Here is a 22434-nt window from a genome sequence, read left to right on the forward strand (position 1 = left end):
TGTTGGCCAGGCTGGTCTTGAACTCCTGACCTCAGGTAATCCTCCCGCCTCGGCCTCCCAAAGTACTGGGAATACAGAAGTGAGCCACTGCATCTGGCCTCTTTGCAGTTTAATTTTAAAATTTTTAATTGTCTTGGGTTCATAATACAGCTCTAACTCTATGCTTCCCTCCTTAAAAGGTTCTCAAAGCTTCCCATTTGCCTGGTGCATGACAATCAAATTCCTTAGAATGGTATGTGAGGCTCTTCTCAATCTTCCCATCTCCTCTGCCTCCTTCTGCAGGCGCTTCTCCTGCTGAGCCTCCAGAACAGCCTCCTCCAGCCATGCAGGACCCTCCCTGCTTTGCTGCCAGCCTAGACTCCTTCAGGCTGCCTATGCCCCCAGCTTGCCCCTGTTTGGAATGACTCCTGCCCCTTCCCCCATCATCCTTCAACAACTGGTTTAAGTGTCCTCTCTTTTTTCTGGGCCACTGGGTAGGGTCTCCACTAAAACACATTGTATTGAAATTATTTCTCTGTCCGTCTCCTTGGAAAGACTATCAGCACCTCCTAGTCGGGAGGGTTGACTTACATTTCTGTGGCTTTCCTCTGTTGGTCATAGCGGATACTCGTTTGTTGAATGACTAACTCAGTAAAAAATCTAGAAATCCAGTGCTGCTGAATTCCAGAGACTCCATAAGGAGAGGAAGCTGTCAGGCCTTTCCCACCTCACCCATAGGGAGAGCCACCCAAGCTTGAATGGTAATAATCTTGATTCATATGAATCTTATAGGTGTGTATAGTTTGTTTTAGGCATGTGCTTAAACTAAGAAAGAATAAGAAACACATTTAGAAGTAATAATACATAGCGATCCTGATGTGTTAGTTACTATGAGTACTAATTTCTTTTTTTTTTTTTTTTTTTTTGAGATGGAGTCTCACTCTGTCGCCAGGCTGGAGTGCAGTGGTGCAATGTTGGCCCACTGCAATCTCTGCCTCCCGGGTTCAAGTGATTCTCAGCCTCCCGAGTAGCTGGGACTACAGGCGCCCACCACCACACCCACCTAATTGTTTGTATTTTAAATAGAGACGGAGTTTCACCATGTTGGCCAAGATAGTCTCATCTCTTGACCTCGTGATCTGCCCACCTTGGCCTCCCAAAGTGCTGGGATTAGAGGCATGAACCACCGCGCCTGGCTGAGTACTAATTTCTTTATTGTTATTACCTCTGTTTCCTCGAGAGCACATAGCTAGTATAAATGGTGGTTTGACCCCAGAGAATCTGGCTCCAGAGTCCACCCTCCCACCTGCTACCTGACATGGCCTCTAGTACAACAATAAAGATAGTATCTAACAGATACCGGGGCTTAGCATGTGCCAGGGGCTGTTCCTAAGGCTTTGTGTGATTAATTTCACAGGGAACCCTGGATAACTTAGCCTAGCTGTACTTTGCTTTCTCCATCTGTAACATAGAATAATATGACCTCCAATCTCATTGTTTCTTTTGTGGTGAGGGTTAAATAAGATAATACATGGAAAAATTAGAACTGTGCAGACCTACCTGCTTAAATGAACATTATTCATGCATCCCAATGGATAGTCATAGCTTTAGGGGAGTAAAAGTAGAGAAAGAAGACACATCGCTGGCTGGTAGGAAGTAGGGCCCTGCCCTAGGAGAATCTGAGTTTTGAATGAAAGTCAGACCAGGGCACCTTGGTGGAGGTAAACCCTGAGAAAAATGACTACAACTGAAGCGCTCATCTACTATGTTGCTGGGCAGCGGGGAACCAACCTAAAGTTCCTCCAGAATAACTGTTGTAATCCAAACCTGAATTCTAGCCCATTTATTGCTGTCATTTAAAACCTTTGGGCAAGGGGTCTGGGCGCGGTGGTTCATGCCTGTAATCCCAGCAGTTTGGGAAGCTGAAACAGGCAGATCACCTGAGGTTAGGAGTTCAAGACCAGCCTGGCCAACATGGCAAAACCCCATCTCTTCTAAAAATACAAAAATTAGCCAGGCGAGCTGCTAATTACAGGCATTACACCTGCCTGTAATCCCAGCTACTCAGGAGGCTGAGGCAGGAGAATCTCTTGAACCCAGGAGGTGGAGGTTGCAGTGAGCTGAGATCGTGCCACTGCACTCCAGCCTGGGCGAGAGAGCAAGACTTCATCTCAAAAAAAAAAAAAAAAAAATCCTTTGGGCAAAGCAGTGTGGTGGCTCCTGTCTGTAGCCTCAGCTACTCTGAAGGCTGTGGTGGGAGGATTGCTTGAGGCTAAGAGCTCTAGGCTGCAGTGTGTTGTGATTGTGCCTGTGAACAATCACTGCATTCTAGCCTGGCCAGCATAGCCAGATCCCATCTCTAAAAACAACAAAACAAAACAACAAAAATAAATAAAATCTCAGCCTCTCTAAGCCTGTTTCTATTTCTAGAAAATTAGATGCTTAGATTTGGCCATCTTGAAAATGCCATCCAATTCAACTTTCTCTGATTCCATGGCCCCCAAGTCTCTTGCATAGGAAGATACTTTCTTACCCTATCTTTCTCTACTGTTCCAAACGAAGGCATGTTTCGTGACTTTGATGCTCTGCCTATTACTTTCCCCATGGCATCTTTGCTGTTTCTCTCTCCATTGGCAAATGTCCTTTGTCTTTAAAACTGCATATAGGCCCCTGAACATAAGAAAATGTTGCCCAAATCAACTTTCTCTAACCACCACCCTGTAGCTGTGTCTTCATCTGTCTAATTTATTGAGGCCCATTGGCTCTCTACCTATCACCCAACTGCCTCCTGCAGTATTCCCTCTATAATGACTTTAGATAGCTCTCTCTTCCTAAAGGGGGCAAAGGATAAAGAATTTCTCAGCCTATCTAGCAGAGATAGTCTGAATACTTTTGTTTTATTTTACTTTCATTTCTTAAAAGATGGGATCTTGCTCTGTCACCCAGGCTGAAGTGCAGGGGTGCAATCATAGCTCACTGCAGCCTCAAACTCCTGGGCTCAAGTGATCCGCCTGCCTCAGCCTCCTGAGTAGCTGGGATTACAGGGGCCTGCCACCACTCTTGGCTAACTTTTAAAAAATATTTTGTAGAGAAGGGATCTTCTCTATGTTGCCCAGAGTGGTCTCCAGCTCCTCTTCTCAAGCAATCCTCCTGTCTCAGTCTCCAAAAGCACTAGGATTACAGACATGAAACATTGCACCCTGCCAGTTCTCCCTTCTTAAGGGAGACAAAAGATAAATAATTCCTTAGCCTATCTAGCAGAGATAGTCTGAGTACTTTTATTTATTTATATATTCATTTATTTTGAGACGCGTCTTGCTCTGTCACCCAGGCTGGAGTGCAGTGGTGCAGTCTTGGCTCACTGCAACCTCCACCTCCCAGGTTCAAGTGATTCTCGTGCTTCAGCCTCCCGAGTAGCTGCGACTACAGGTGCTCACCACCAAGTCTAGCTAATTTTCATATTTTTAGTAGAGATGGGGTTTCACCATCTTTATCCAGGCTGGTCTTGAACTCCTGAACTCAAGTGATCCAACCACACTGACCTCCCACGATGCTGGGATTATGAATACTTTTAAATTAATAGAAACATAAGAAACATAAGGTGATTTTTCTTATTTGCAAATTAATGGGAGCCTCAGAAACTATAAGAAACTACAAATCTTTTTTTTTTTTTGAGACAGAGTCTTTGTTCTGTCGCTCAGGCTACACTACAGTGGCACAATCTTGGCTCACTGCAACCTCTGCCTCCCAGGTTCAAGTGATTTTCGTGACTTGGCCTCCTGAGTAGCTGGGATTACAGGTATGTGCCACCACGCCTGACTAATTTTTGTACCTTTAGTAGAGATGGGGTTTCACCGTGTTGGCCAGGCTGGTCTCGAGCTCCTCCTGACCTCGGGTGATTTGCCAGCCTTGGCCTCAGCCTCCCAGAGTTCTGGGATTACAAGCGTGAGCCACTGCGATCCGCTGAAACTAAACATCTTTTTTGTTTGTTTGTTTGTTTGTTTGTTTAGCGATCAGGAGATAGGAAGGGAAGGTATATGGAGGTGTGAAAGATGAAGAGAGAGAAAATCAAGGAAAGGATGGAGGGAAGACACAGGGAGCAGGGACCACTTGAGGCCCTGGGAGGGCCCTGGAGTCCTAAAGTTGGCTGGAAGGAGGCAAGAGAGAAAAAGTCACAGAGAGAAAGAAGGCATTTTTGTGAAGGAACGTGGGCCAGATAATGAAAGCCTGAATACCAAGAAGATGAGAAAAGAAGGCCTAGAGTCAGTGTGAAAATTGAAATAAGAAATCGCATTCTCTCAGGCAGCCTAAGAAAGGAAGTCCAGCTCTTTCTTATCACAGAGGTGTGATATAGACTTAGGAATTTTTGCAAGTCTATTTTGATCATGAGAAACCTTGCCTTGGGCCGTGGACTGTGGCTCAAGCCTGTGATCCCAGCACTTTGGGAGGCCGAGGTGTGTGGATCTCTTTGAGCCCGGGAGTTTTCGAGATCAGCCTGGCCAACATGGCAAAACCTGTCCAAAAAAAAAAAAGAAAAAAAAAGAAAGAAAGAAAAAGAAAAATAAACCTTATCCTGGTCCTCCTTTTGTTTGCTTCCTTCGGGAACTGTTTCTTCTTTTTTTGTTGCTTAAATGAGAGTCTTGTTTTATTTGGAGGATGCTGTTTTTTATATTTCCTGATTTTATCTCTATTTGTTCTTTTCTTGGGATTAAACGGGTTTAGAATCAGAGGAAACTAGGAAGTGAATGAAAGCAAACAAAAGGAGTTAGCCTTTGAAATGGTTTTCTTATTCTGTTAGGTCCCCTATGTCATGAAATGGCTCTGTTCAAAAATCACCAAAAAGTGCAATTCTGAAATTTAAATGTCCGCCGGTCGTCTGAAAGGCAGCTTGACCTTAGGCTGAATGAGCCACTGAAGTCATTCATCCAAAAGGGATGGAGCTGTTAAGTCTCTCAGAGTAGAAGGCCACTGGGTTATGGGATATACCCATGATGGCAAATATTAATCTGATCCAAGAATGTTCGTGGGATTAGGCTGCTAAAACAAAACAAAAAGCAACCACAAACGCCCACCAAACCAAGAGCTTTACCCTCATCCTGCCTTACCAGCCAGATCTGCTTTCTTCCAGAATTTTAGTATCTCCTTTCCTTTCCATAAGGTAGCTCAGAAACATATTCTATTTTCAGTATTCTGCATCTTGGGGTGAAATATTCTCTAGCTCTTTGAGACATTTCAGCATTTTCTTCTTGCTTTAATAATCATTACAGACTGTGTGACTCAGAATTTCCTGCTTTCTTGGAATGATATTAATGATCTATTTATATGTTTATGTTTTGAAACACTGCAACAAAATAGAGCTCCGCTTATCTTTGTTATTGAAAGAAAATACAACTTATCTGTTGGCCCCGGAAGTAAGGAAAACTGTTTTCTCTGGGACAGATGTTAAATCCTCCATTTCCTTGATTAATCACCTCCTGTGCCGAGTGCTTGAGAGAGCCAGGAACCTTCACTGGGCTACAGACTTGGGATCGTTGAAGTGAATGGCCTTGGACAGTCTTGAGGTTTTAAAAAAAGTTTTTAATTTTTAATTTTTGTGAGTACATAGTAGGAGTATATAGTTATGGGGTACATGAGCTGCTTTGATACAGGCATGCCATGTAAAATAATCACATCATAGTGAATGGGGTGTCCATCCCCTCAAGCATTTATCCTTTATGTTACAGACAATCCAATTACACTCTTTAGGTTATTTTAAAATGTACAATTATGTTATTATTCATTATAGTCACCCTGTTGTGCTATCAAATAGTAGGTCTTATTCATTCCTTCTAACTATTTTGTTTTATACCCATTAACCATATACACTTTTCCCCACTACCCTTCCCAGCCTCTGGAAACAATCCTACTACACCCGTGAATTCAATTGTTTTGATTTTAAGATCCCACAGCCTTCAGTTTTAAAAGCCTTAGAAAACTGCTTTTCACTGAGAACACTCAAATTGTGTGACAATAAAAGTTATTTCACACTTCTTTCTGAGAGGCTTCTAGCCTTGATTAGCAGTTATAAATAATACGTGTATACACTGAAAATAAGAAAATGAATACATTACTTCCTCGAACAATTATACTGCGTAATATGAGAAATATTTGAAAACTGTGGAAAAGGTGGAGCAGGTTAAGGAATATAACAAAGATCCTTTGGAGGTGGAAGTCTAGAAACCGCTATGGAAGATGCGTCTTTGTCTCAGAATTGTTACTGCTGCCTTTTGGGTGCAGACCTCTCTTATCAAACCTGGATCAGGAACTCCTTCCATCAAAGCTGACTCTGGGCTCTGAATGCTGCCATTGAATGGCCAGTCTTACCAACATGAAAAGAAGCCACGATACCAGAGACAAGGGAACAGACATACAAAATGACAAGAACAAACAGGAACAGACCACAAAATGATAGCTGTGGTTGCTGGAACGGCAATGTCTGCGAGGGTCGCAGCAAGCCGAGAATAGTCTGAATTTCTAGGCATTCTTTTCGGATCAGCTGCACCTTTATCTCTAGTTTGGAGATGTGTAGATCCCCTAGCAGCAAAGAAAAGAGGTCATCCAACTCTGGCTTGAGAAATGTGGAGGTTGGCCATAGGTGGTGGAGATGCCGTTTTAGTCTTGTGGGAGGCAGAATGTTGAGTTGATGTTATCTGACCTGAAATATGGCCAGTTAGGTTTTTACAAATATTTACCATATTTCTGTTCATTCCTTTTATTTTCTTTCTTTCTCTTTTCTCCTTCCCTCCTTCTTTCTTTCATTCTTTTCTTCTTTCTTTCTTTCTCTTTCTTTTCTTTCTTTTTTCTTTCTCTCCCTTTCTTTTCTTTCTCTTTCTTTCTTTCCTTCTTTCTTTCCTTTCTTTCTTCTTTCCTCCTCTCCTCTCTCTTACTTTTTTCTTTTTCTTTTCTTTTTTTTTGAGATGGGGTCTTACTCTGTTGCCCAGGCCAAAGGGCAGTGGTGGGATCCTAGCTCACTGCAGCCTCAAACTCCTGGGCTCAAGCGAGCCTCCCACCTCAGCCTCCCAAGTAGATGGGACTACAGATGTGAACCACCATGCCCAGCTAATTTTTAATTTTTTTTCTGTAGAGATGGGGTCTCCCTACATTGCCCAGGCTGATCTCGATCTCTTAGGCTCAAGTGACCCTCCTTCCTCCATCTCCCAAAGTGTTGGGATACAGGTGTGAGCTACAACACCCATCCTGTTTCTTTCTTAAGAGCATTATTATATAGGCCAAGAGAGTGATAGGGGTTAGATTGCTTGGAAATATTCTTAGATCTTTGAAATAGCATCTGCATTATCTAAATACAGTAGCCACTAGCCACATGAGGCTATTTAGGTTTAAATTAATAAAAGATTAAATAAAATGAAGCATTCAACTCCTCAGTTACACTAGCTGCAGCCACATGTGCTAGTGGCTACCATATTAGACAGGGCAGATAAGGAACATCTCCAGCATGGCAGAATGTTCTAAGTTCCGCCCTACAATTTCTTGAGTCCATTTGTAAATATTATGTAGCTGCTATATTTCTTTAAGCTTTCCTATCTCTTTAAACTTTTCCATCTGTAAAATAAGGCTAATAAGTTCTCTCCCTCAAAAGGCTGATATGAAATTTACTTATTCATTATTTTTTTTGAGACAGGGTCTCACTCTGTCACCCAGGCTGGAGTGCAGCAGCGTGATCACTGCAGCTTCCACTTCTCAGGCTCCAGCAAGCCTCCAACTTCAGCCTCCAGAGTAGCTGGGACTGCAGGCAGGCCACTATGCCCAGCTAAGTTTTGTACTTTTTGTAGAGATGGGATTTTGCCATATTGCCCAGGCTGGTCTCAAACTCCTGGGCTGGAACCATCCACCTGCCTCAGCTTCCCAGAGTGCTGGGATTACAGGTGTGAGCCACCACGCCTGGTACTATGAAATTGAGATGATATATTAACTGTATACAAAGCACACATTCTCTTACCCGCACATTATCATATTATAATAAATGGTAGCTGACAGCATGTCCATTCAGACTTGGGCCTAACACATTTGTATTTTAAAAGTGCCTGTAATCCAAAAAGCTTTTGAAATGACCTCCTTGTAAATCAGACTATTTTTGCAGAAACACCTCACTTATCATATTGGTGAGTGCCATTCTCAGAGTCATAAAAAGAGTAAGGGTTTTCCTTTCCACAATATTTTGTATTTTTTTTTTTTTTTTTTTTTTTTTAGACATAGTCTCACTCTGTCGCCAGGCTGGAGTGCAGTGGCATGATCTTGGCTCACTGCAACCTCTGCCTTCCCGGGTTCCACTGATTCTACTGCCTCAGCTTCCTGAGCAGCTGGGACTACAGGAGCATGCCACCACACCCAGCTAATTTTTGTATTTTCAGTAGAGACGGGGTTTGACCATGTTGGCCAGGATGGTCTCAATCTCTTGACCTCGTGATCTGTCTGCCTCGGCCTCCCGGAGTGCGGGGATTACAGGCGTGAGCTCACGCCTGTAATCCCAGCACTCCTGGCTGATGTTTTGTATCTTAATAGGAAACAGAGGCTGGGCGAGGTGGCTCATGCCTGTAATCCCAGCACTTTGTGAGGCTAAGGTGGGCGGATCACTTGAGGTCAAGACTTTGAGACCAGCCTGACCAACATGGTGAAACTTCGTCTCTACTAAAAATACAAAAATTAGCCAGGTGTGGTGGTGCACGCCTGTAATCCCAGCAACTTGGAAGGTTAGTCAGAAGAATCTCTTGAACCCAGAAGGAGGAGGTTGCAGTGAGCCGAGATCATGCCACTGCACTCCAGCCTGGGTGACAGAGTGAGTGAGATTCCTTTTCAAAAAAAGAGAGAAAAAAGGAAATGAGAAGACCTTATGAGTTGTAACACTTTTAGCCCTGAACTCCCCTCTCCTTTAAAAAAAAAAATCCAATGGTTGAAAAATTTGTGCAGAAAGGTGTTTATTACTATAGGTGTCAACACAGCCTTGAGTCCGGACAGACAAGCCAGGTGCTCTCATGGGGCCTGTGTATATACAGCAAAGGTAATTACTTTGGGCTACAGCTACCAACATGATTTAGCAAACACCCTGCCTGCAAAAGTCTCATCATCCCCTAGAGAATGGGCCCATACTCATTGCAACTGTGCAAACCTACCTGAGCTTTTCCTGCCACAGGCTCCTTGAGATCTGTTACAATTTGCATTCCTTAGGCAAATGGAATTTAAATTCCTTAGGCAAATTTCATCCTGATGGAACACCAAGATGACACGCATGCCATGATCTCATTGTTTGGGATTTCTGCTTTAGAGTCATTAACGTATGCTTCAACAGGCAGGGGAGGGAAAGCAGCTGGGCTCAGTTCCACTTTGCTTTCCTGAGTGTTCCCTTACAGCTGAATAACCCTTGCTTTTCAAAGCACCTTCACAAATATCTCCGTGGCACTTCCTGATATTCTTGTGTGGTGGCGAGGGCATTATGAGGTATTGCAGAAAGAGTTACAAGACTGGTATTCTGGTCCGGGGCAGCGAGTTAAGAAGCCTGTCAGTAGATGCTCCCGTGTACCCACTAAGAAATGCATGATAAGAGGGAATGGGTGGGCTGTGATCAGACCACATGTGTAATTAACTGTTCTGTTCTTGCCCAAGGGGAGAATCAGGTCCTACGTGTCACAAGGAGGATAAGCGGAGTCTTTGTACATTTCAAATCATATATTTGATTTGCTAGACAGAACTACAAATTCTTTCAACCATCAACCTGAAATGAAACTTTCTCCTCCTACTTATCTTCACCGATTTAAATTCTCCTGTCATCTTAGTAATAGGGTGACAGTATTTCCTTGGGATGCTGACTAAGGTGGCATAAACAAAAAGGTATCTGAGACAGGTCTCAATCAATGTAGACGTTTATTTTGCCAAAGTTAAGGACAATGCCTGGAAGACAGGTCTGTGAATTTCTCCAAAGATGATTTTGAGGCTTCAGTATTTAAAGGGAAAAAGCTGGTTGGTGGGGGAAAGAGGGAGGGTATTACTAAATCCATAAGTTGCAAGAGAAAAGGAGCAGGTAGGGGGCTGGGCACGGTGGCTCATGCCTATAATCCCAGCAGTTTGGGAGGTCGAGGCAGGCAGATCACTTGAGGTCAGGAGTTCGAGACCAGCCTGGCCAACATGGTGAAACCCTGTCTCTACTAAAAACACAAAAATTAGCCATAGAATGGTGAGGACACGTAGGCTTCACGGGGTGCGTGTGAGGCTTAAGTAAGCATATGAAAAGAGGATAAAAGTGCTGTAAAGACACATCAATGCAGCTATAAAATCCCCCACACCCCTATAACCTCTCTCTTTCTGCACTCCCCTATCTAGTGATGTTGGAAAGTACCTACATCGGATTATTGTCTTCCTTCATTTTTCTTTAGATCTTACTTTTCAAAAATTTCAGTTGTCTCCACAGCCCTGAAAACAAATCTCTTATTAAAGAATCATGTAATGTTCTTAGATTTTCCCAACTTATTCCATTAAATTGGTAGATAGGATGCTTGGAGTGTGTAAAACAATTACCTTGAGCTTTGTTAAGCCCTTAGCTTCTCCTCCTGAGTGCATAGGAACCTGTCCTAGTGCTCGCCACGTGGCACTGACATGTCTATTTTAAAAATCTGTGAGGGCAGGTTTTCATTCTGCAAGGGCAGGGTGATGCTGTCCTTGCTCACAGCTTGATCTCGTGTCGGGTACATAGTTGGTGAAAAACTGACAAAATGCGTTGATTAAGCAAGTAGTAGGTGGTGTGATAAGAGCAATCTAAACCCACACTGGGGGCTTGTGAGGGTGGCTACTCCCTCTTTGGTAACCTTGTAAACTATTGGGAACCAATGACTCCCGATCTCTTCAAATAAAGTATTAGGTATTCAGGCCTACGACAATTTGATCTTTATTTTATACAGCTCTGAACAAACCAGGTCTGAAGAGTCAAAAAAAAGTCTCTGATGTGTGTGTGTGTGTGTGTGTGTGTGTGTGTATGTGTGTGTGTGTGTCTTTTAAAAAATGATAAGGGGAAGGCTGGGCATGGTGGCTCATGCCTGTAATCCCAGGACTTTGGGAGGCTGAGGTAGGGGATCACTTGAGTCCAGGAGTTCGAGACCAGCTTCAGCAACATGGTGAAACCCCATTGCTACAAAAAATACAATAATGAGCTGGGTGTGGTGGTAGGCGCCTGCAGTCCCAGCTATTTGAGAGGCTGAGTTGGAAGGATCGCTTGAGCCAGGGAGGTCAAGACTGCACTGAGCCTTGATCATACCACTGCACTCCAGCCTGGGCAACAGAGTGAGACCCTGTCTCAAAAACAAACAAATCACAAAACAAAAAAACAAAACAAATTATAAGGTTAGCCCCCCCCCCCCCACTGACCTTTTTCTATGCCCAAAGTAAATATTTGTTGAAATACAACCTCTTCTAAGATAGACATCACATTGTGAGACATGTGATTTGTTAAAGTGCCATCACAAACTGTTTAAAATCAGTAGCCATAGTATCTATATATATTATCTATGTCACCTTCATCAGTTTAAATTTAAGACTCCAACAGGTTAATTTGTCTTTTTCAGCTTAAAACTTAAGATCCCATGAAGTGGCCGGGCACAGTGGCTCACGCCTGTAATCCCAGCGCTTTGGGAGGTCGAGGCGGGTGGATCACAAGGTCAGGAGATCGAGACCACTCTGGCTAACACGGTGAAACCCCATCTCTACTAAAAATACAAAACTTAGCCGGGCGTGGCGGCGTGCACCTGTAGTCCCAGCTGCTGGGGAGGCTGAGGCGGGAGAATGGCGTGAACCCGGGAAGTGGACCTTGCAGTGAGCCGAGATCGTGCCACTGCACTCCAGCCTGGGCGACAGAGTGATACTCTGTCTCAAAAAAAAAAAAAGTCCCATGAAGTTGGACAATTTCCAGTCTCTGTCATCTGAAAATCAGCAGTGAATGAAAAGGAGGCTTTAAGATGATCGGGATCCTAGATGCTCTTCCCTTTGCAGTAACAGAAGCTAATCCCATCAGTTCAGTTTAGCAAATAATAAATTTATTAGGTGCCTACAAGTACAAAATACTGAAAGCCGCTGCAGGGGATTATAAAGATGTGTAGGAGACGAGCCCTGCCCTTAAAGAGCTTACAATCTAGGCAATTAGTCACACAAATAAGTTGTGACGGTGCTATAAGTGACCCCAGCAGAGTTCTTGAAAATGTTCATAACCTTCAAATTCTTCTCTTGTCAAATTAAACAGTGGGAAAGAGACCTTTTGTGGCATTCATCGGTGACCCTGACTCTGCTTGCGAGCATCTTTCTGCTTTTGCACGTTCTCGTCATCCTCTCAGCATCGTTTCCTAACTGGACCTTTGTTTGGAGAGAATCTCCGTGTTTCCTGAACCTTCACTAGGGTTTCCTGTTTGGGGGTGGGTGGCTCAGTTGCAGTTTGGCCTTGGAATGATTTGCAGTCCGATTTTTCCTTCAGCAAATCGCTTTTGATTGTAGTTGATGCTAAAATGCTATGCTTTGCAATTTGTGGTTTTAAGGGTGGGAGTGAGATGCAATATTAAGGAAGGCAGCCCAGACTTTTCCCTTACTTTAAACATTTAATAATAGTGCACTTATTGATTATATTCTGTACAGATATAGAGCAAGTTATAAACCTCTTCCTTTTATTTATTTTCTTCACTTAGACTGTATTCACGTAAAGTGTATTTACAATAAGAAGAAAAAAGCCTTGAGGTACAAAACCCAAAAGAATATCTGAGGTATAAATACAAGTATATCTTAAATAATAATCTTTATCATGCTTTATCTATGTTTGAAAGCACAGTGGACATGTTTCTTAATAGAATGGTATATACAACATACAATCTTACAAATCTGGAAGCCATCAAAATTGAATATCCATGTATATCTTCATGAGGAACACTGATATCCAAAATACTCAAATTTTAAAACTCTAATCTGACGCCCTGCCCCAAAATTCTTCAAAGAACCTTTGAAATAACACTGAAAATGGTAACTACATTATAACAAAATAAAAATCCTTCTTACAGCTCTCATTCATACATGATTCACTTTTGATCCATACAAAATAAATTTGCTAATACTGTCTCTTGAGTCAATCCTTACCATTACAGTAAAACCTGAATAAAGACCACCCTTCTAAAGGTTCTAAAAAACTTCACTGGTTTGGATTGGTTTTCTTCTTGTTGTGTTTTACTATGATTACTATTTTTCATTACCACTTAAATATATTTCAAGGGCATTCTAAAGGAAAAAAAAAAAAGAAATGTAGGAAAAATAAAATAAGACAAAAAGTCATAAAACCAGAAAACCTATTTGCTGATAAGAACAAGCCCAATGAGTAAACACATGTGGCTTTCAGGAATGCCGTTAACAACCAAAGGCGGGGGAAATAGCCTTTTGTAGGTGGGTTAAATTTACAGGGATTTCCTTGGGACACACATAGTTTCCTATATTCCCAAACATAGTGTCTTAGGGCGTTTCTGTTACAAACACAAAAATGCAAAGAATTCTAACAGGGAAAAAGTTTTGATGCTTGATTTAAGAGTAAGTGTTATCGTGTTCAGTTTTTATATCTCGACTTAAACAAAAAACAAAACAAAACAAAACCCTGTGGATCAGAGCCAGTAAGGCTGGAGGGAGCAGTTCATCCCTGAACTAATACATACTGGTTAAAACTACATCACTATTTGCAATTGGGTCTAAAAATAAACTGCATTTGGAATGGGTGTAAGAGCCAATCTATTACAATCAAAGTACAGAAGAGGTTGGTGGAGAAGGAATATGCTTAATAACTTTGAAAAAAAAAAAAACACCCATAAATGGACAAGGATGTTGGGCCCCCTTTCTGGGTGGATTCAGGGGTAGTCAGATATTCCAGGTTAAACTGAACCTGACGCATCAATCTCCTTCTTGGAGGTGTCTCAGTGTGCCAGACACTGAATCCACCTTAGACATCTATTGCCATTCAGCCAGCAACAAACACACATTCACACTCCTCTGTGCAAACCTTTCTTTGCTCATCTTGGTGAGAAAACATGTCAGAGTACCAACTATTCCAGTGGATACACCAGTCCCTCAACACACTGCAAATAAAGCGACACAGGTACACATACACCGATATCACAAGAGAATGAAGTATCTTCATTATCTTCTATAATGTATTTAAAGAGTTTGCTTCTCAGAAGCAATTTGAATAAGAATACACCTACATTTTTTTTTTTTTTTTTTTTTGCACAGTCTTACATATTCCAGTCAAGGTCTATGAATACAGACCCTCAACAAACAGGAAGCAGCTTTAAAAATGTATCAAATTGCTATAGTCAATTCCTACACTCCAGCTCGTAGTTTTCTTTGTTTCAGGATTAGACACAGAACCCATTCTTCAAGGATTGGCAAAGGTTCTAGAAACAAACACCATAGTGGTGGAAGCGGATGCTTTGCTTCAGTGATCACCTAGACTTGGTGTCTTTGGTTTCAGTGTTCTGGTTACTGAAGGAATCCCGGATCTTTACAACTTCAGCTGCACACAAATGTCCAAAAGATTTTGTGTACCACTCTGGCATGTGGCCCCTATCAGAGAATAGAAAGAAAAGCTGATGAATTATTTAAGTTAGAAAGCACGGCAATAAGATGAGAAACATCTGTTTGCTAGTTCAAATGCATAAAATCTATCATTTCCCATGCGTTTGAATTCACAGCCGAGCTACCATATTTGCTTTGCTTTAGAACCACATTTTCTAAGGGATCCAAATTAGGAAGTGGTCGCTGAAAGACCAACAAACATGAAATGCTACTTTCTAAACACCACTCTTCATGAAGTCACCAAGAAAAAATGATGTGTTCGTTTAAGGCATTCTTTGCATTAGACAAAAAGTCAGAATTTCCTTCATGACTCTCACCATATAAAAACATCAGAATCAGAACATACCTTAAGTCAGCTCTGCACATGTAGGTGAGTTTGGATTTTCCTGGCCCACAGGGTTCAATCAAATACCTGGACAAGAGCACATTAACCCTCACACCCACCACAGGTGCCCGATCGTGATCCACGGAGGTTAGTAAAAGGGCACAGGCTCCTTTGGGTAAATTAGTCCTCCAGGTTCTGTAGAGACAAAACCAGAGGCGGAAATGATGGAATTTCATAGAAGCCAAGTTTAAAATCGTGTTTCACTCTTCACTATTTGCACTGTGGTGACGGGTCAGGCTCAGTGGCCATGCTGTGCGACCCAGGCGTAGGTAAATGACATCCTCTAAACTACTTGCTATAGTGTACACGTGTTCTCCAGAAAGCATGTGCTGGAAACCGAATGTCCAATACAACAGTGTTGGGAGGTGGGGCCTAATGGGAGCTGGATTAATGCCAATTATAAAAGAGCTTGAGGCTGGGTTCCGTGGCTCACGCCTGTAATCCCAGCACTTTGGGAAGCTGGGGAGGGAGGACTGCTTGAGCTCAGGAGTTCAAGACCAGCCTGGGCAACATAGTGAGACCTCATCTCTACTAAAAATAAAAAATATTAGCCGGGCATGGTGGTGTGCTCCTGTAGTCTCAGCTACTCCGGGGGCTGAGGTGGTAGGATTGCTTAAGCTGTAATCATGCCTCTGTACTCAAAAATGGGCAACAAAGTGAGACCCCCCCCATCTCAAAATAAATAAATATATAAATAAAAATGGCTTGAGGCTGCGCATTTGCTCTTTTGCTCTCCTTTGCCCTTCCACTATGGGATGACACAGTAAAAAGGCCCTCACTAGGCTGGGCATGGTGGCCCATGCCTGTAATCCCGGCGCTTTGGGAGGTTGAGGTAGGAGGATCGCTTGAGCCCAGGAGTTTGCGACCAGCCTGGACAATATGGTGATACCATGTCTCTACCAGAAACAATAAAAAAAATTAGCCAGGCGTGATGGCACATGCCTGTAGTCCCAACTACTTGGGAGGCTGACGGGGGAGGATTGCTTGAGCCTGGGAGGTGAAGGCTTCAGTAGCCATGAGTGTGCCACTGCACCCTAGCCTGGGTGACAGAATGAAACCATGTCCCCAAATCAATCAAGCAAACAACCAACCAACCAGATGCAGCTCCTTGATCTTGGACTTCCCAGCCTTTAGAACCATGAGCCAAATAAATATCTGTTCATTATAAATTGCCTGGTCTGTGATATTCTGTTAGAGCAGCATTACATGTATGAACACATTGTACAAGGACTCCTGAATGAGGAACTCTGTACAGAGCCGCTGTTACAGAGGGTTTATGTGCTCAGACAGTCTCCTCTTTGAAAAAAGAGCCCATTTGAAGTGTAGCTTAAAACCATTTTCCTATTTCACAAATGTCTTGGAACACAGATACCTAAAGGAGCTCTGGCTGTTTGAAAAGGACTGGATTTCCAACGTGACATTTCCGCAAAGATTTTTGGAATTCTTCTTTCGGTAATATCTCCAGAGAATTTATGAATTACACATAAATCAGCCTTAACCACATCTCCCTTGGGACTCAAATGTTATTTCCTGGCTTATTCATTCACTAGCTGTTTCTGACAAGAAAATCTATCCTAAAAGGGGCAAAAATCTGCTACCAATGAGCATATTCATTGGAAGACGCCTCTCTTTCTGAGCTCAGTTACCAAAGAGTTCAAACCATTCTCAGCGAGGAACACACTGCCAGAATAAATGTAGATCTGTTTTCCATATTTGAAGGTGTTCACTACTTTTCTGGAGGCATATGTTTTGTTTTGTTTATTTAGAAACAAGGTCTTGCTCTGTTGCCCAGGCTGAGGTACAGTGGCGTGCTCACAGCTCACTGCAGCCTCAACCTCCTGACTCAAGGGATCCTCCTGCCTCAGCCTCCTGAGTAGCTAGGACTACAGTCATGCACCACAACATCTAGCTAATTTTTAAAATTTTTTTGTAGAGATAGGGTCTTGCTATATTACCCAGGCTGGTCTTGAACTCCTGGCCTCAAGTGATCCTGCCACCTTGGCTTCCCAAAGTGCTGAGATTACAGGTGTGAGCCACCATATGCCTGGCCTCTACTTTAAATAATTATACTATCTTGTAAGATCAGTGACATATAGGCTTCGTTCATATATGGAGTCATCCTTGTCACAAAAAAACAACTGGGAAGCGCTCACCTTAAAACAACATAGTCTCGAGCAGGATGAGGTGCCATACTGTTTTGGACATACTGGTAAATTTCAGTTTGGCTGTCCAGAATTTCAATCACTTTTGAATCCAACAGGTCTACATCCCAGAGGTGCTGTTCTTTAAGTAGGCGCTTTAAGATATCCTCTGGCACAGCAGGGACTTCAATGGTTGACCTCCAAAGCCTCAGAGGGGGTCCTTCGCTCACCTGGAAAGAGGATGTATTTTTCAGTGCCAAGGCAATCCATACACACCTAGTTTTTGAAGTCGAATTGTTAGTTAGACTAACAATTTCAGTTACATATAATCAACGTTAATTGATTATATAAATGATATAAATAATACTATATAATCAGTATATAAATAAATATTGGGGGCTAATAAATCTATGACTTAAATAGGCTGCTGTCCCCAAGCTTATTTAAGAGCAAGCCAGAAAGTGAACAAAAGCTGTTGTCAACTCTGGTCAAAATGATGACATTTGAGCCAGGCGCAGTGGCTCATTCCTGTAATCCCAGCACTTTGGGAGGCTGAGGTGGGTGGATCATCTGAGGTCAGGAGTTCAAGACCAGCCTGGCCAACATGGTGAAACCCTGTCTCTACTAAAAATATGAAAATTAGCCAGGCGTGGTGGTGGGCACCTGTAAGTCCAGCTACTCGGGAGGCTGAGGAAGGAGAATCACTTGAACCTAGAAGGCAGACTTTGCAGTGAGCCGAGATCACACCACTGCACTCCAGCCTGGGTGATGAGAACGAAACTCCATCTCAAAAAAAAAAAAAAAAAAAAAAAGAAAAAAGAAAAAAATGATGACATTTGTTTTGTTTTTCTGGGATCTATATCAGAGTGCATGCAATAAAGAAATATCAGTCACTGGCTGGGCATGGTGGCTCATGCCTATAATCCCAGCACTTTGGGAGGCCAAGGTGGGCAGTCACAAGGTCAGGAGTTCGAGACCAGCCTGGCCAATATGGTGAAACCCCATCTCTACTAAAAATACAAAAATTAGCCGGGTGTGGTGGAGGGTGCCTGTAGTCCCAGCTACTCAGGAGGCTGAGGCAGGAGAATCGCTTGAACCCGGGAGGAAGAGGTTGCAGTGAGCCGAGATCATGCCACTGCACTCCAGCCTGGGAGACAGAGCAAGACTCCATCTCAAAAAAAAAAAAATTAATAAATAAAAGCAAAAACATCAGACATTTGCACTCATTTCCAAAGCCTGCAAGGCCACCCAGCCTACTCCCATTGTTTATTTATTTTCAAGATGGTAGAGGCGGCATCAACATATACCTCTGACGGACCGATCCTGCTGAGCCTTACAAGATGCCTCTGCCCTCAAGAGGTTTACCAGTCCTAACTGGAGTTAATTTCCCCCTAAGGGATCCCTGCTCATTAAAGGGCCAAGAGAACAGTAACTAAGAACAGAGAAGAGTGCAAAGGGATTCTGACCAAATTATGGAAAAATCGAAGCGTGTCATAGGATGTTCCGCAGCTCAATGCCATTAGCAAAACATTCTAGGGAAGTCTAGTGTGATTCTGTAGAGCCAAAGGACTTCATTAGAAATAGTTGAAATCCTCTCCCAAGTGTTACACAGGATGAAAATTACTCTTCCTTTGCCAGGTTTGCACTCTCACCAGGGGGATCTGACTCACCCGGGTGCCCAGCTCTACAAGGGAGGTTGTGGGCTACAGATCCCCAGACAGATTAGTTGGCAAAAGCGTGTTATCTCTGATGGACCCAAGCTTCGACTCCTGGACTCAACTAGCCAAGAACAGGGTGAAGCCTTACCTTCTTATAGGACAGCTCAGCCTGCTCCGAAGTGGAGTAGCTGACCCAGCCTTTAAACTTCTCTTTGACTTCTTTAAACAGGCCATCTACACAGTCCTGGAGGAAATGTTGGTAGTCAGCTGAGTCATCATTACCCAGGTGCCCGAGTGCTTCCAGAGTGAGGGGCTTCAGCTCTTGTTCGGTATAGGAATTACGACATCGGCTCATTTCCTCAGGAACCTATGCGGAACATGACAGACAGAAAGGAAGTGAGTCCACCTGTACTCAATCTCAATGCCCATCAGTGGAAAAGACTGGGTAGGAACAATGGCCTGGTCCTTAAAGCAGTGCAGGCATCTTCCCGCCAGAGGTGGGCTATCATGCTGACCTCACGTGGTATCACGAGGATGTGAACAGATCGCTTCCATAAATGTATCTGAAATCTTATTCCCATGTAAGGTCTTTGGAAAGTTAGATAGGGGGAGTGAATTACATTGATCAAAGCAGGTTTCTCAGATATGGAAGTGGATACAGAAGTTTAATTCCAGATAATTTGTTGCTTTTTTTTCCTTTCTTTCTCTTTTTTTTTTTTTTGAGAGAGAGTTTCATTCTGTTACCTAGTGGAGTGCAGTGGCAGAATATTGGCTCATTGCAAACTCCACCTCCCTGGGCTCAGGTGATCCTCCCACCTCAGCCTCCCAAGTAGTTGAGACTACAGGTGCGCACCACCACGCCCGGCTAATTTTTAAATTTTTTTTTGCAGAGATGAGGTCTCACCATGTTGCCCAGGTTGGTCTTGAACTCCTGAGCTCAAGTGATCCACCTGCCTCAGCCTCCCAAAGTGTTAGAGTTACAGGTGTGAGCCACTGCGCCCGGCTGCTTTTCCAAGTAAAGGGACAATTTCATTAAACATGATTAACTCTAGCTGATACATTATAATATATGTAAATAAGGCATTCTCAGGCTATTTATACCATCTCCAGCTGTGAAAAAGGTCTTCAGGTAAGACATGAACAAGGATCAAGCCTAAGAGTTTGTAACTATTCACATTATCCTTAATAAAGGAGCCAACCTTCTCAATTCCTTACCTGGAAAAGCTTCTTGCACTCGGCGATCATATGGGCCAGCCCTTGAGTGGCAGCTAGGTTTTCATTCAAATCTTTCTGATCTGGTTTGCCCAAACTTTGTTTTCTTTGCATTACCCTAGGTAGAAGAAATACAGGAGAGGAACAGTTCAAATATTTATATATTTTTCATCAAGGTATTATTCAAGGAAACCCAAAGAAGAGAGAAAAAAAAAATTTTCACAGGAATCTGTTTATTGTTAAGTGGATTAAGAGTGTTTTTACTTTGGTCACCAGAGTATCTCAGAGTTTTGTCAACAACACACAAAAAACATTAAAGAGATATGCTTTTGATGAAATCCAGGTGATTCAAACCATTTTATTAAATAGGTTCCTACTGGGAACAGGGCAGCTTGTAGGGGCTGTGTTTGCAAGGTGGGGGAGCAGCTTCTGAGGAGTGTGGGAAAGGAGCCCCTGGGAGTTGGAGTAAAGGGTGTCATCATCTGTACCTGCGTGAATACACAGGGCTCCTCCCACAGGTGAGGGCTAAGTCCATTGTTTCCTGGAGCTTTTGTCTTCATCTTATTTGATTTCTCTCCTCTACTCACTCTAGCTCTGTATCCCATTGCAGTTGGAATGCCCCAGTCAACTTTAAGAACTATTTGAATGTGGCCGGGCGCGGTGGCTCACGCCTGTAATCCCAGCACTTTGGGAGGCTAAGCCGGGTGGATCATGAGGTCAGGAGCTCGAGACCAGCCTGGCCAACATGGTGAAACCCCGTCTCTATTAAAAATACAAAAATTAGCCGGGCGTGGTGGCAGGCACCTGTAGTCCCAGCTACTTGGGAGGCTGAGGCAGGAGAATGGCTTGAACCTGGAAGGCAGAGGTTGCAGTGAGCTGAGATCGTGCCATTGCCCTCCAGCCTGGACAACAGAGCAAGACTCCGTCTCAAAAAGAACTATTTAAACATACATTTAAACATTGTATGACTTTCAGAAGCAACCTAACCTTCACTAGCATAACTAGGCCCCAGGCCTCTAGCTAAGAAATACTTTTCAAGTTCCTTTAGAGCTGAGGAAAACGATCAGTTCGATGGATTTAGTCTGTGGGGGTTAAGTCCAGTGAGACTATTTTCTCATGCACCCCAACGGACCATTCCCAGGTATGTCTTTATTAGCGGTGTGACAATGGACTAATCCAGCGGTCTAACCTTCTTGCTTGTTTCAGGAAAGAGTCCCACAAACCCACAGCTACAGAGAGTCCTAGGAAGAATGCAGGCTGCCCCCCGTGTGCACGCACCTCCCATGCAGCCCGTACCTGGGAGAGGAATTCTCTCTCTTCAGGGTGTTGAGATGGAAGAGGGAAGGCGCTAAGCACACAGCCAGGTTGGTTGGGGTCATCTGGTTTTCTTTCACGGCTGCTGTGACATCGCTCAAGAAATAAAGCAGGGTCTGCAGAACCTCCCGGTTCTCGTCAGGCAGCAGCATGATGGCAGCCTTGATGGCCTGCAGGCGCTGGTCCTTGGGCACATCTGCACGACACCAGCATTTTCCCCATCAGCTTGGTAAATTTGCACGGACATTGCGAGGAAATGTCCCAGAGCAAATATCGGCATCAAATACCTCAGCCCAGTACTGAACAAGCACTTGTAGAAAGTGTACTAGAGGTTAATACGGTAAAAGTTATGAATTGCCACTGGCGTCACTATCCTCAAGCATTTCCTGCCTCGTGAAGGAGTGAAAAAATTTTTAAACACCCACAACACCCAAACACTCTTAAATCCACCTCAGAGTTCGGCTCTAGAGGATGCCTGTTCTTTTAGTTTACAGAACAGTTTTTTCTTTCCTAAGCATGAAAAAAAAAAAAATCCCTAATTTATCAATCTCAATTACCGAAAACACTATACACTTTTGTTTAGTGTTGATGAAAAATCTTATCTGAGATATGTACAAGAATGTAAGAACGGAGATCTCTCAGCCTTGAGTACAAAATGTTCAGTATCTCTGGAGATTTGCATGAGTTTAACTGATTTGTTCCTTCTTGAAGTGGGAAAAGCTGCTAAAATATTCAGTTCTGAATTGAACTGAAATGAAAATATTCAGTTCAGTTCAATTAATACATAAAATACACTGAATTAGTAATTTCTTAAGTTTTAGAAAGCATGCTTGAGAGGCTGTTATAAAAATGCATATGAATATGCAAATACATAAAAATGCAAATAAACCCATAAACAATCTACATGTAGAAAATGCTGATCCAGATCTTCAGGTCTCCTTGAATAGACAACTCTTTAAAAGAGCACGTGGTGGAAAAATCAAGTCACTCAAATGTAGCTCCATAGGACAAACTGATTAAACAGCTCCATGGTTACAACACATAACAAATACCTTGGCGAGGAAAATGTGACCTGTGTTTTTATAAAATATGAAAGGATGAAACAACTAAT

At 43.0% G+C, this 22434-nt stretch overlaps 1 protein-coding gene across 6 annotated transcripts in view; it reads right to left on the reverse strand.

The window, feature by feature from the left end:
- Positions 1-12031: 12031 nt before the first annotated feature.
- The window catches only part of DLC1 (DLC1 Rho GTPase activating protein), a 524846-nt gene continuing 514443 nt past the window's right edge, over positions 12032-22434 (reverse strand). For all 6 annotated transcript variants that reach the window (XM_054561211.2, XM_024250985.3, XM_024250984.3 and 3 more), the window contains 6 exons: positions 21306-21519; positions 20013-20127; positions 18946-19164; positions 17152-17369; positions 14960-15133; positions 12032-14601 (listed from right to left, as the gene is read on the reverse strand). In XM_054561211.2, coding sequence (XP_054417186.2) covers positions 14481-14601; positions 14960-15133; positions 17152-17369; positions 18946-19164; positions 20013-20127; positions 21306-21519 — 1061 coding nt within the window. In that variant the 3' untranslated portion in view covers positions 12032-14480. The remainder of the gene's footprint in view (positions 14602-14959; positions 15134-17151; positions 17370-18945; positions 19165-20012; positions 20128-21305; positions 21520-22434) is intronic.

This window comes from Pongo abelii, chromosome 7, assembly GCF_028885655.2.
Source record: "Pongo abelii isolate AG06213 chromosome 7, NHGRI_mPonAbe1-v2.0_pri, whole genome shotgun sequence".
NCBI lineage: Eukaryota > Metazoa > Chordata > Mammalia > Primates > Hominidae > Pongo > Pongo abelii.